A 13,341-nucleotide genomic window follows, 5' to 3' on the forward strand; every position below is an offset into this window, starting at 1 on the left:
ACTTTTAAATGTTTCTGAAACTGTTTAGTTTTCCATCTGATGATCATAACTAGTGAACCAGGATTCGGCTTTGGATTAGGCCGAATATTGGGCTTTTTTGACGGTGTTTGGTTTCTGCCGAACCGTAGAGTTCATGGAACCGAACCCTACGCTTGCACTAGGCGCGATACGGTCAAGGTAATGACGGCGCCAGTGAGTACGGGAAGGTGTTTACGTAGGTGGACCGTTCAATGCAGTAGGCTGTGAGAAAGTGAAAATGGAACTCGTGAGCAGAAAAAGTGATGTTTGGCTGTACTTTCAATCAAAAGGAGGCGATTAAACTTGAGCTACGTCTTCAATTAGCAATGCCGATTTGTCTCTTGGTGGCAGACAGCAGCCAACATGCAGCAACTTCAGGTACGGCAAAGGAAGGACAGTCCCATCACAGGATGTTGTTCACCTCATTAATGTGTTTACTGTGGTAATGGACTGGGGATGGGAGAGGATTCGGCAGAATCTTGACCAGTGGATTCGGTATTCGGCCAGACCCCAAAAGGCTGGATTTGGGGCATCCCTAATAAATGACCTTTTGACAGGAAATGAGACCAGAGAGAACGCTTGTTTTATGTAGTTTTTTTTATTTATTGTTTTTTAAAGTAAAGCCTCTGCCCAGGTCTGATTTTTCCCGCAGGGTCACAAATTGATTTTTGGCAGGTAATATGTAGTTGCTTGTGTTTTTTTTTTTATTCTATTGTATGTATTTCACTTGTTTGTGCAATTAAACTACACCAAACTAAATTAAACTAAGCAGCCCAAAGTGCCAACTGTCCTTTGGCCCCAAGACCCTGAGGGGACCAGAAGGTCCCAGCTTGCAGTCTTGGGTCCAATCTCGTTTTAACATTGAATTTCATTTCCTACCAAGCTCACGCACTATATCCTCTAAATCAGGAGAAAGAGAGTGAAAAGAGAGGGAGCCGAGCCCCCTACTATGTATATATTTTATTCACTTGCATATTACGTGTAGTGTAACCTTTTCTGGTACCTTAAAATACTAAACTATTTACATATTCATATATTACCATGGTGGCTATAGTTATTGTCTCATCAGTGTTGTTGAGGTTGGTAGGGCAATTTATCTTTTTCAAAAATATGTTGGATTCATGTTAGTGTATTTTTCAGCCTATTTTAATTTGGGGGGGGGGGGACTTTCAAAAAAGGTATAAAACAATAATTTGGCGGGCCCCCCCTCCTCTGCAATGACTCTGAGGACCCCCTAGGGGTCCGGAGCCCCTGTTGAACATCACTACTCTAAATAATGTTGTAAACTTTATTAATATTTATTAATATTACCTATTGCACAGTACGAAAGCCCATTATAATTGAATTAAGGAGTCCACTTTACGTAGATGTGGACAATAGTGGCCTATTGACTAAATATGAAATGTTTGTATATTTCTCCTATATAAACATAAATCCACTATTAGTTTTGCACATAGCGGCTAACTTTGAAGGGAAAACCATCAGTGAGACATTCTGGGGAAGGCTTCTACTGTATAAGCAAATTATTAAAATCAAATCAACCAGCGTTCCAACAACGGCTGTAGATGGCAGGCCTCTCGATTCATATATTCTGAATTCAACTGAAATGTTAAGCGCACTACAAAGCAGATAGTTATTGTTATTTTAATTTGTTTCTCCATCAGTTTTACGTGTTACCTCTTAACGGAAGCACTGCCCACTCATGACACCATCAGTCAGTACAGTGAGTGAGTACAGTACAGTTGTGCAAATGGGGAATTATGCCCAATTAAAACAAATAGACAGCGACCAACAGACTGAGGAGTATTAAGTATTTTTAAAAGAAAAAATTATGACTTTTCTTCATCTTCCCCTATTCTACAAATCTTGTGAGCACCCCAACCCCGAGCTAAGAAACACTGGCCTGGCAGGAGTCAAAAAGTGTCATTAAAGTTATCTCCCCATCCACAGTCGGAGACGCTGCAAGCCCCTCCCCTTCAGCTCATACTGTCCTCAGCATAAAAGACGTGTAAAGTGCGGTGTGAAATGCTGAGCACCTTTTTGCAGTACACCATCTGATGATCAAAGAGGAAAAACATTCTCTGCTGACTCTTGGCCTGTGGCTGGGACAGCTTGCTCAACTCCCCCGAAAAGATGAGATCAGAGCTCCTGCTGAGGACGTCTTCGCCCTGCATGGAATGCACGCAGACACACAGTTACATACAAACACACACACACAGCAATACACACAACACACACACACACACACAGCAACAAACACAGTACATACACAGTACATACAAACACATCCACATCCACACACACACACACACACACACACACACACAGCAACAAACACAGTACATACATACATGCATACATACATACATACTTGCATACATGCATGCATGCAGGCAGCAACACAAACATATGCACACACACACACACACACGCACGCACCTCCCAGTCCTCTATGGAGCTCTGCCACTGGGCAATCTTGTCAATGTTCTCGAGGCGTCGTTTCCGCTCGTTGATCAGCCTGGCGACGTTCTTCATGGCGTTTAAGGCCGCCTCCACATCTTTGTAGTCCCTACAGATCAGAGAGTGACATGCAGTCAGGGTGTAAAGCCTAAAAGATATGTGTGGTGACATTATATAATTTTCTTTTAGATAAGACATTTTATGAAAAGACCAAAATCAACACTGAGTGAATTTGTTATCACTAACCCTAACCCTCTACTTTCACATGTAAATGGGTGAATTAAGGGTTGATAGTTGGAACAGTGGAAGGACAACCAATTGATATGTTTTATTTTGGACTATAAATGAACTATATTTAACAATGCTAAAATTACAGTTTATTTTAAATGGAGAGCAATTTCAGGGTTGTTTCATGTTACTCTTTCAATAAGAAGTCGACCTCTGTAGGGATCCTATAATAATGGTGTCAGACACAGCAAGCTAGCTAGGTCTAGCACGGTCAGCTGGCTAGCTTAGTTACATTTTTCAAAACAAATCTAGATGTAGTCTTGTAATGTGTGACCCTACAAGATCCCCAGTCTTTACATGTTATGACAGTCTTTAATGTTAAATGTGGGATGGTTGTCTTTAGATGTGAGATGGTTGTCTTTAGACGTGAGATGGTTGTCTTTAGACGTGAGATGGTTGTCTTTAGACGTGAGATGGTTGTCTTTAGACGTGAGATGGTTGTCTTTAGATGTGAGATGGTTGTCTTTAGATGTGAGAAGGTTGTCTTTAGATGTGAGATGGTTGTCTTTAGATGTGAGATGGTTGTCTTTAGATGTGAGATGGTTGTCTTTAGATGTGAGATGGTTGTCTTTAGATGTGAGATGGTTGTCTTTAGATGTGAGATGGTTGTCTTTAATGTGAGATGGTTGTCTTTAGATGTGAGATGGTTGTCTTTAGATGTGAGAAGGTTGTCTTTAGATGTGAGATGGTTGTCTTTAGATGTGAAATGGTTGTCTTTAGATGTGAGATGGTTGTCTTTAGATGTGAGATGGTTGTCTTTAGATGTGAGATGGTTGTCTTTAATGTGAGATGGTTGTCTTTAGATGTGAGATGGTTGTCTTTAGATGTGAGAAGGTTGTCTTTAGATGTGAGATGGTTGTCTTTAGATGTGAGATGGTTGTCTTTAGATGTGAGATGGTCTCAGACTTTAGTCTGTTCAAAGTCTGTTCAGAGTCTGCTAGTGGATGGTAGGGATAAGGTAAAGAATTATAGATATCAACTGCATCTGTCCATTCAGATCAATGAGCATTGGTCTTTATCAAGACAAATGAATAAAAGTTATTTTTTACATCAGCACATGCGTGCACTACTGGATCTCTGGACGTCCTCCCTCGCGGGAACACAAAGAGTTTGCGGTCACCTGTGCTGTGGGTTGGTGTATTTGAGCAGCTCAGCCAGCTGCAGCGGGTACTTGCAGATCTTCTGCACGGGAGTGAGCAGGAAGCCATCCAGGGAAATGTCGATCATCTTCTGCAGGAGTCGGCAGGCCTCGAAGAAGAACACATACTTGTTGACCTTCATGAGCTTGGAGAGCTGGACGCAGGCGTTGGGGTGGTTGTTGCAATACTCAGAGTAGATCTGGAAATCGGTTTGCTACACACACAAAAAAACAAGAGAAAGAGCTACAGTAGAAGCAAAAAAAACTATTTGGGTAGAATGGTTAACCCAGAGTAAAAAGGTATTTTTCAAAAACTATATCTATACCTACCTAATATTAGTTTGAGAGTTTTGGAAAACAAAGTGAAAGAGACGATATTAGATGATTTTAAGCAAAATTACTCTTTGTGTGCCATCTCTTCCATACAGTAACATCTCTCTGGTGGCATCATTTTTGAAATACTAGTGTGGAAATTTGTAGGCTTACTGCAAGTTCTCTGGATTAAATGGTTTTCGATTGGCTTTTGTGACTCGGCTTACGTGTTCAAGGAAGCAGCAGCCGATCTCGCTCAGGTGCGGCTGCTCCTTGTTGAATTTCTTCTCCAGGTCTTTCAGGAACTTCCTCTGGAATCGGTAGATATCTTCAATATTTCCAAAGATGGTGCGAAGCTGCTCTTCCGTGAACATGTCTGTCCGCTTGCGGCACTGTTTGATGTAGCCCTGAGGGAAACCGAACATGCTGCACTGACTTTTTGGATTTTTTTTTTATAAAAAAAATAATACCAAAAATTACCACAAAACAAAACATTTATTATACATAAATATTTGTATCTTTCCTGTAGTGCTATTTATCTGTCCAGATAGTCTTGGTATGAGCTGCCGATTGTTGGGAGATATTGGCTATAGAGATGTCTGCCTTTTCTCCCATGTAATGGAACTATATGGCACTCAGCTTATGGGGCTCGAAGCGCCCCAAAAAGCACATTTGACATTTGACCTGGCTGTGAGCGGTTTTACACCGGAACTATTTTTTTTTGTACACCCGCCAAACGTATCACCATGCAAAAGGTAGCGCACGCATGAGGCTCATGCTTCCGCCAGTGTGAGATCTGAACATTAACGGCGTCCTCCTCAGTGTGTATACGGCTGTTTTCTCCAACAGCTCAGTGTCACCATTGCCGGGTGCACATTGGCTAAAAGGAAAAACGTTTTGCCATGAAACTGCTCACAGCCAGGTCTCTGGATTATCTTGAGTAACTGCGTCATGATTTCCGAAAAGAGACATTGCTGTTGAGTTTTTCAAATGTATTTTGGGGTGTTTTAAGCACCAAAGTTATATTGAAGAGAAGATAGACATCGCTACAGCCGCCATCACCAACACTGGCCAACTCACAACCCAAACTATCAAGATTGATAAATAGCACTACAGGTAGGAGAAAAAAGAACCTCCATCTCTCTCTCGCAGCACACACACACACACACACCACACACACACACACACACACACACACACACACACACACACACACACCACACACCACACACACACACACAACCACACACACACACACCACACACACACACACACACACACACACACACACCACACACACCACACACACACACACACACACAATTGGGGTCACTTAGAATTTCCACTGCACTCAATTGTAGACAGAATACCCGCTAATAACAGTTATTCAAAAGGGTTCTCCAATTTTTTCTCAGTTAGTTAGTTTTTTTAAATGATGTCAGATAAGTGAACAGAATGTGCCTTTGGAACATTGGATGAATGGTTGCTGATAGTGGGCAATGTAGGTATTACATTATTCTGTTTATAATGGAGTGATATGGAAATTTTTAAGTGAAATTTCTAAGTGACCCCAAACCTTAGACCGATAGTGTCTGTGTGTCTGTGTGTACATATATTCACAAAAGATTGTCTGTTTTACTGCCAATCCTTGAGATGTAATACATTGGAAAACAAGACTTGCATGAGTGAGCCAACATCCCCACAGCCATGGCAGCACATTCATGATATCTGCTCATGGTTCACCAAGACAGTAAAAGACATGTTTTAACATGTTTCACATGATCTAATCCAGACCTCACAGATGTCTTTTAGGTGCTTGATGTAGTCTCTCTCTGTGCTCATGATCTCATTGATGACATTGGTCCTCATCTGTTCTTTGCAGGGCAAACCTGGTCCCAGCAACAAGCCCAGACCTGCCCGACTCTCCTCACCAGCCTGAGCCCCTTCCAGGTGGGCCAGATACTCCTCCATGGGCTCATCCTGGTTCACACGCAACTAAGGAGGACGTAAGTAACTATTAACCCTCGAGGACAAAAGGAGGACAAAACACACACCGGCGAGTCCAAGTGATGTTTGACATCAGTCCTACTCCAAGAAGCGATATTACAAAATTTCACATTGGACATTTATTTATTATGTTATTCAGATATCATGCTACTTTTGTGAACCCAAGACTTTTGTAAACTCATTTCAAGCACCAAAACAATGGAGGATTTTCAAAATGCGAACATCAACCTGTCAGCTCTAGAAAGCCGAGTTTGTTCTGAACATTTTGATATGAAAATCATGGGTATCCAGTTGTATGCAAACATCCTAAAAATGTGAATTTAAAAAGATATTTAAAAATGTCCTCAGACCTTAGACTAAAACAAAGTGTTACAACCACTAAATTTATATGTCACGTGACCGGCCGGCGGTCGCCATCATTTCGTAAAATATACAAATTGTGGCGCAAACTTTTGATTTCAACTCGTTCATAACAATGTGTTGTATAGCTTCTGGTTTACAGGAGGAACAATACACAAACATTATGATAACCCTATAATATGTCAGTACATTTCTCAAGTTTTGTGTCAAGTGTCTTATTGAGAATCTACAATTTGGGAGAAATATTAATAAGGAGTTAATTCTTCATATTACTCAGTCTGTCATATTGCAGCAGCTGCATGCATTAATCATATGCCGTATGGCCGGTCTCTTCCAGCAGTCTGGACAGACTGGTTTGTCTCACCCGTACAAAGCTGGCGGGGAACCAGCCCTCACTGTCCATGATGCGGCCCCACCACCACTCCTTGTTGGTGGCGTCCACTACCTCGATGACATCACCAGCCTTGAAGCCCAGCTCCTGGTCGTCCATGGTGACATGGTCCCAGAGGGCCTCAGCGTACACCACGCTGCCATCACTGATCAGCTGCAGAGGAAGCACCACCGAAAGGGTCACAGGTCAGACATGAGCTGGAATGTCATGGTTGCAACATGGGCACTCTTAGTCATACAGTGGGTCAACAAACAGCCACTAAAATCAAGGATTGGGTTTACTCATGCAACATTACACAATTTCAGTGCAATACACTCTTTCGCATGGTCGCATTTATTGGTCCCCTAATACCATATTTTAATGACCTTTTTCTAATATAGACCTTAGTGGTCCCCTAATACCATATCTGAAGTCTCTTTCCTAAAATTCAGCCTTGGAGCAAGATGGTGTGGCCTTGACCAACTGCCACTTTGCCTGTTTGAAAGCCATGATGTCTCTCTCTCTCTCATAGGTGGGCCAAATTCTCTGGAAGGGCAAAGCAGAGAAAGGGGAGGTAACCTTGCCCCTTATGAGCACATAAGGAGCCAGATTCCTAAAAATATCTCCGCTTGCCAAGCGTGGCACATCCTATCTAAGGCCCGTCCTATTTGGTGGTGCATTGCATAACAACCTTATGGGATGGGAATGATTGTTCCAGGTATTCGTCCAACCTTCAGGTGTTACCAGGGAAACTGGGTTATAGATAAGGTTAGTTTTTTATTGTAAAACGTATTAAAATCTAAAGTTAACGGTCTTAAAAAGGTTATTTAGCAAATGATGTCAGCATAAGTGGGTTAATGCCGTTTAAAGTGTCCATTATAGGTAGGCAGTTAGATTAGGTAATTAATGAAGTTCTATGGAGGCTGCGCATGGGTTCTGGCCTCTCTGTTATCCATTAATTCCCAATAATGGACACTTTGTCTGGAATTAACCCTTAAATAATAAGATAATAATACAATAATATATGTTTGGGACACAGTGAAGTTGTGTTCAGTGAGCTTTCTTTTGATGCCATGAGGTCAAAGGCGGGCCCATACACATGGGTCACTCTGCCCCTTCCAACTTCATCATTAAGCTTTGATATAGGCTGAGGAACAGGGCAGCGTGTAGCATGCAGAATCATTGAGAAGCTCAGGTGAGAGCAGACAGAGAAAAAGATACAGAGGAGGGAAGAGGAAGTGTGAAAATCCGAAGAAGAGGAGACCAAAACAGAGCGAGGCCAGAAGCATCTGAGAGTTATTGATGAAAACACTGCAGTGGTCATATATCACAACACCAGGTTCAATGCGTCAACATGGTCCCATACTCTACAGAGGCCATTAGTTATGCTGTCCACCTTCCTGCAGATACAACACAAATCCTGCCGGACCACATCAGCCCACCATCCTTCCTCTCCGCACGCTTGTCTCTTTCTGGACGTCTTTCACACTACCTCACTAGTGTTGCTAAAGACATAGTCGCTTCATTTTTTTCTCTCTGCGATCTGGCTCTTAGCTCCACTGATCCATCACGGCGATGAGGGAAGCTGACGATACGGCTGTTGCTAGGCAACACTCCCACACCATCTTGCCTTTCTGCTGCCCTTCTCTCCAGAATCTTCTTTGACTACTTGACACCACATAATCCTCCTAATACATTTTATCATAGCAAACAGCAGCATACAACCGGTTGTAAACATGCTCTGCATGACTAAGGGACACACACACACACACACACACACACACACACACACACCCACACACACACACACACACACACACACACACACACACACACACACACACACACACACACACACACACACACACACACACCCCTGTGCTACATAAATGAAACCATGTATCTTTATTACCCATACACTTAATTTATGCCATACCAATAAAATATTCTTGTATTTAGCTTTAGACTTGGGCTAGGGTAATTTCACTTTGTCAAGCCACACATTTTATTAAAGTGCTCATATTATGCTTTTTGGCTTTTCCCTTTCCTTTATTGTGTTATATATCTTTTTTGTGCATGTATAGGTTAACAAAGTGAAAAAGCCCAAAGTCCCCCACTTAGGGACTTTGGGGGGGGACAGAAAACACTGTTCACAAACTGCTACAAACAGCTCTATATTAGTCCAACCTTTACTTCTGTGACAAACGCTCATCACTTTGTAAGACACGTTATAATGCTCGCCTAGCTGCTAGCATGGCACGTCCTCATACACTGCTCCTGACTGGCTAGTAGTCCTTACCCAGGTACTGTCAGGGAACGCCCTCATACTCTGCTCCTGACTGGCTAGTAGTTCTTATCTAGGTACTGTCAGGGCACGCCCTCATACTCTGCTTCTGACTGGCTAGTAGTCCTTACCTAGGTACTGTCAGGGCACGACCTCATACTCTGCTTCTGACTGGCTAGTAGTCCTTACCCAGGTACTGTCAGGGCACGCCCTCATACTCTGCTCCTGACTGCCTAGTAGTCCTTACCTAGGTATTGTCCTCATTCTCTGCTACTGACTGGCTAGCAGTCCTTATCTAGGTACTGTACATGTGCAACTCCCAACAAAGATGGAACAGAAGTGCAATGGTCTGTAGTTAAAACAGAGAGCTCAACACAAGGTGAAAAGAGGAGCTGCAGCAATGAGCAGTAAAACAGAAATATGGCGTTTTTTGAAAATTAAACCATGTAAACCTATTCTGATATAACTTCTAAATACAGATCACAGACTGTCAGGGGTCAAACCAAAGAGGTTGGGAAAAGCTGGTTTCATTTCATATATCAGTCCTGTAAATCCAATTGATGTATTGAAGTGATGCTGCCAAAAAGCCAAAATCACACAGAGTAGGGCTGAAGAGTGCTACAACATGTAGCACAGGTGTGTCCCCTCCATTTCCCAAAGGAAACAAAGTTACATTGTCATCATTTTTAGGCCATCTGAATCTTAAATCAATACTCACTTCCCCCCACCAGCTTGGGCGCCAATTTTGCCACAACCTCTTTGGAATTTTGTAATGTAAATTGCCTCTTTATTTTTTTACATTCAACAAGCTGCACAACTCACAATAGTTGCTTTCTTAACCTAAAAGAAAGCTCGACCTGGAGCACTGACACTTTAAGTCCAGTTCAGACCAAAGACTCGCCCCGAGACGAGTTGAAACTTGCAACTGCTTGCAACTGCTTGCAACGCGTCGGTCTGCAGCGTTCTGAAACCTACCAGTTCACACCAAAGGGGACAAGACGGGACGGTGTACCATCTCTATAGCAACGGCTCGTTGTACTTTCGTCCTAATTTCTGACTTCCAGGCATTTTTAAGCTGAATGTATCGTTTCCGTCTAAATATGAATATGGAATCAGCAAAAACACATTTTGTTTCTCTGACTCATGGCTTTGTCCGAGGCGCTCCCTCTCTTCAGTCACTCTCTAGCTCGCTCCACCATACGTGCTGGCGGGCGCTAGTTGAGCCTCCATTAACAGTTTCTAACGAAAATAAAATGGACTGAGCATCATTTCATTGTAACTGACTTTACAAGATGACTTCTCTGTTAAAACAGGAGACGTCTCTTACGTTGTAAAACCAGCCTCTGGAGACTCAACCAGCTGACGTCTCTATTGGCTGTAGAAACAGGAGACGTCTCTTACGTTGTAAAACCAGCCTCTGGAGACTCAACCAGCTGAGTCGCAGGGACACCATCAGCTGGTTTGAGTCGAGCTTAGACGGGCCGGTTCAGACCGCTGAAACTTTTCTCCGCGACGTTCTAAAACGTGAATCTTTTGGTGAGAACTGGGCTTCGGAGAGGTGAATTTTAATGCAGACCCCTGCTGTTTCTTCAGAAATGCATCTGCAGCGACATCACTACTGTAAAATGAACATGTGGAGAGTTAGGTGAGAGCGAGAAGACGGGGAAAGACGAGTCACTCAGTTGCACAGTGTATATAGTTGAAATTTATGTTTCATCCACCCAGTGATAAGCAGTCCTGATTATGTGGAAACACCTGCCCAGTGGCCCCCTAAACACATAAGACCTCTGAGTTAGTACTGTCAGAACTGTTGCTACGGGACCCACAGTAGAGTGTAGTCTTGGTAAATTAATTTTGAAACAACAATACATGTGACAGAGGTGCGTGCTTCTTAGTGTAGGCCTTTGTTACAAGAAAATAAAAGAGGCCGGCAGTCAATCAAAATCAAGACTTTCCAGTGGCTAGTGTGTAGTAGCGAGCAAATATAACAAGTCAGCTCATATGTCCAAGTCACCGTGACAAATGCTTCACCCGCATTTTGAATACTGCAACATATCAACATAATAGCTACACAAACAAATAAATGCAAGTTGGTCAAAATGTTTGGGCGGTGCTATGATGGCTCACATAGTAAATTCAGTAGATTGTCCATTTCCACACAACTGACTCCATCAGTACAACAACAAAGTTATAGTCACCAACAGACTGATATTTGACATCATTCATATATATATATATATATATATATATATATATATATATATATATATAGTCACTTTCATTAGCTATGTAAACAGCTTAGTCGGAATATCGTCTTTTGCGGAATTAGGGCAAATAAAACTGGAATATTATGTGCATGTAAACGTAGTCATTGATTTACAGCAATATAATACAAATGTATATATATATATATATATATATATATATATATATATATATATAAACATTCGTGAAAGTAATGAAAGTGCGTAATGAAAGGGAATATTCATTCACATTCCAGTTTACATGCAGCCGTGCAAAATAAGATTTTTTCTAAGTTTACCAGCAGGGGTGGACTTGTTTGAGTTGGAATGTGCGAAAACAGCGTCCCTCCTTCATTCTTTCAACCAGCTTCTTGAAAAGGTCGGCGTTGTTATATGTGTGCATATCCAAAAACCTGTTGGTATCCGAGTTCTTCATAATGTTTAAATTATCCTTCTTATCCTTTGGGCATGCGTCTCTACCGTGTCCACAGCCCTGCAAACGGTCGGCTGGCTGGTTTTTAAGCCGTAAACAGGCAGGAGGCCATAAACTGGGGTAAAAAACCCAGATAGAGACGCATATTCCCAATGCGCGGTATACATTTCCAAAGAATGCCGCTAATACCAGAATAATACCGGCACATATCGCCCATGTCTTAATCAGAAAAGGTTATATTCGGAAAAAACGCCTCATTCAGAATATGCTGTTTACATGACCTGGATCAAATTCGGAAAATCGTCATATTCGGGATGAAAGTGGAATGTTGGTGTGCATGTAAAGGTAGCCAAGTTGTATGTTCCGAACACAAACAGCCTGTTATCCAAGAGCTGAGGAGCTGGAACAGAGCTGCCACAGGGCGTGTTACATCACATGAAAACCCTCTGTTACTCTACTGTTGCTTCCACAGGGCCGCATCACCCAAACCAGAACATTATTTTCTCAGAGCGTTCAGAGGTGAGAGCCACAGAGAGGTTTGGGAAGTCTTGAGATATGGAATACCTAAATGTTGGTTTGGTTTTTTTCTAAAGGAATTTGCTGACAATTAGTAGAACACGTGGTGTGAATAACATGAAATTTATCGTTCAAGCCCCACAATCATAACCTGAATTCCATCAGCGTAAATGTGTTGGGGTGGAGACTGAAGTCACAGGGACAGATGTCTCAAAACCTGGACAAATCATACCATTTTCCAAATTCTGACGAACCCTCCCTTTACAAGGTTCTGTGCTCTAGAGCTGCAAAGATTATTGGATTAATCCATTGATGGTCAACTGTTAAACTACCAACTATTTACTGATGTTCGATGAATCGGTTGAAATTTGAAGTTAAAATTCTCTTATTCCAGCTCCTTTTAAATGTGACTTTGTTCTAGTTTATTCTCTCCTCTGTAACAGTAGACTGAGTATCTTTGAGTTGTGGACAAAACAAGACATTTGAGGACATCATCTTGGGCTTTTTGGGAAACACTGATCAACATTTTTCGCAAATTTCTGTCTAATTGAATAATTGAGAAAATTATACAGATTAATCGACAAGGAAAATTGCAAGTTGTAAATTGTAAGTGTAAAAGTTCTATCCCCTGCACATTCCTCTTGGTTACAAGTTTCGGTTGACAAAAAGGTACACAATACATTTATTCTCACAGAAAATGAGTGTCCCTCTCCTCCTGGTTGTACCTGTGTTCGGCTTCTGCCACGTTGGACAACCATCAATCCCAGCAGCCCCGCTCAGTCCTCCTCTGCTCTTTGGTCCCTCTGTGTCTTAGTTTATCTGCTCTTTTCCTCCATCCAGATGTGTGTGTGAATGTGCGTGTGTGTGTGCGTGCGCGTGCGTGTGCAGGTGTTCTACTGGAAGGCCAGCAGG

General features: G+C 42.1%; 1 protein-coding gene across 6 annotated transcripts in view; it reads right to left on the reverse strand.

Moving 5' to 3' along the window:
* Positions 1 to 13,341, reverse strand: part of arhgef4 (Rho guanine nucleotide exchange factor (GEF) 4) — an 83,806-nt gene that overhangs the window by 5,217 nt on the left and 65,248 nt on the right. For 4 of the 6 annotated variants that reach the window (XM_032504354.1, XM_032504353.1, XM_032504351.1 and 1 more), the window contains 6 exons: positions 6,948 to 7,127; positions 6,011 to 6,211; positions 4,444 to 4,623; positions 3,887 to 4,119; positions 2,434 to 2,587; positions 2,055 to 2,201 (listed from right to left, as the gene is read on the reverse strand). In XM_032504354.1, coding sequence (XP_032360245.1) covers positions 2,055 to 2,201; positions 2,434 to 2,587; positions 3,887 to 4,119; positions 4,444 to 4,623; positions 6,011 to 6,211; positions 6,948 to 7,127 — 1,095 coding nt within the window. The remainder of the gene's footprint in view (positions 1 to 2,054; positions 2,202 to 2,433; positions 2,588 to 3,886; positions 4,120 to 4,443; positions 4,624 to 6,010; positions 6,212 to 6,947; positions 7,128 to 13,341) is intronic. The other 2 variants (XM_032504352.1, XM_032504355.1) reach the window with 1 other exon arrangement.

The sequence above is a fragment of the Etheostoma spectabile genome, chromosome 22 (genome assembly GCF_008692095.1).
Source record: "Etheostoma spectabile isolate EspeVRDwgs_2016 chromosome 22, UIUC_Espe_1.0, whole genome shotgun sequence".
Lineage (NCBI taxonomy): Eukaryota > Metazoa > Chordata > Actinopteri > Perciformes > Percidae > Etheostoma > Etheostoma spectabile.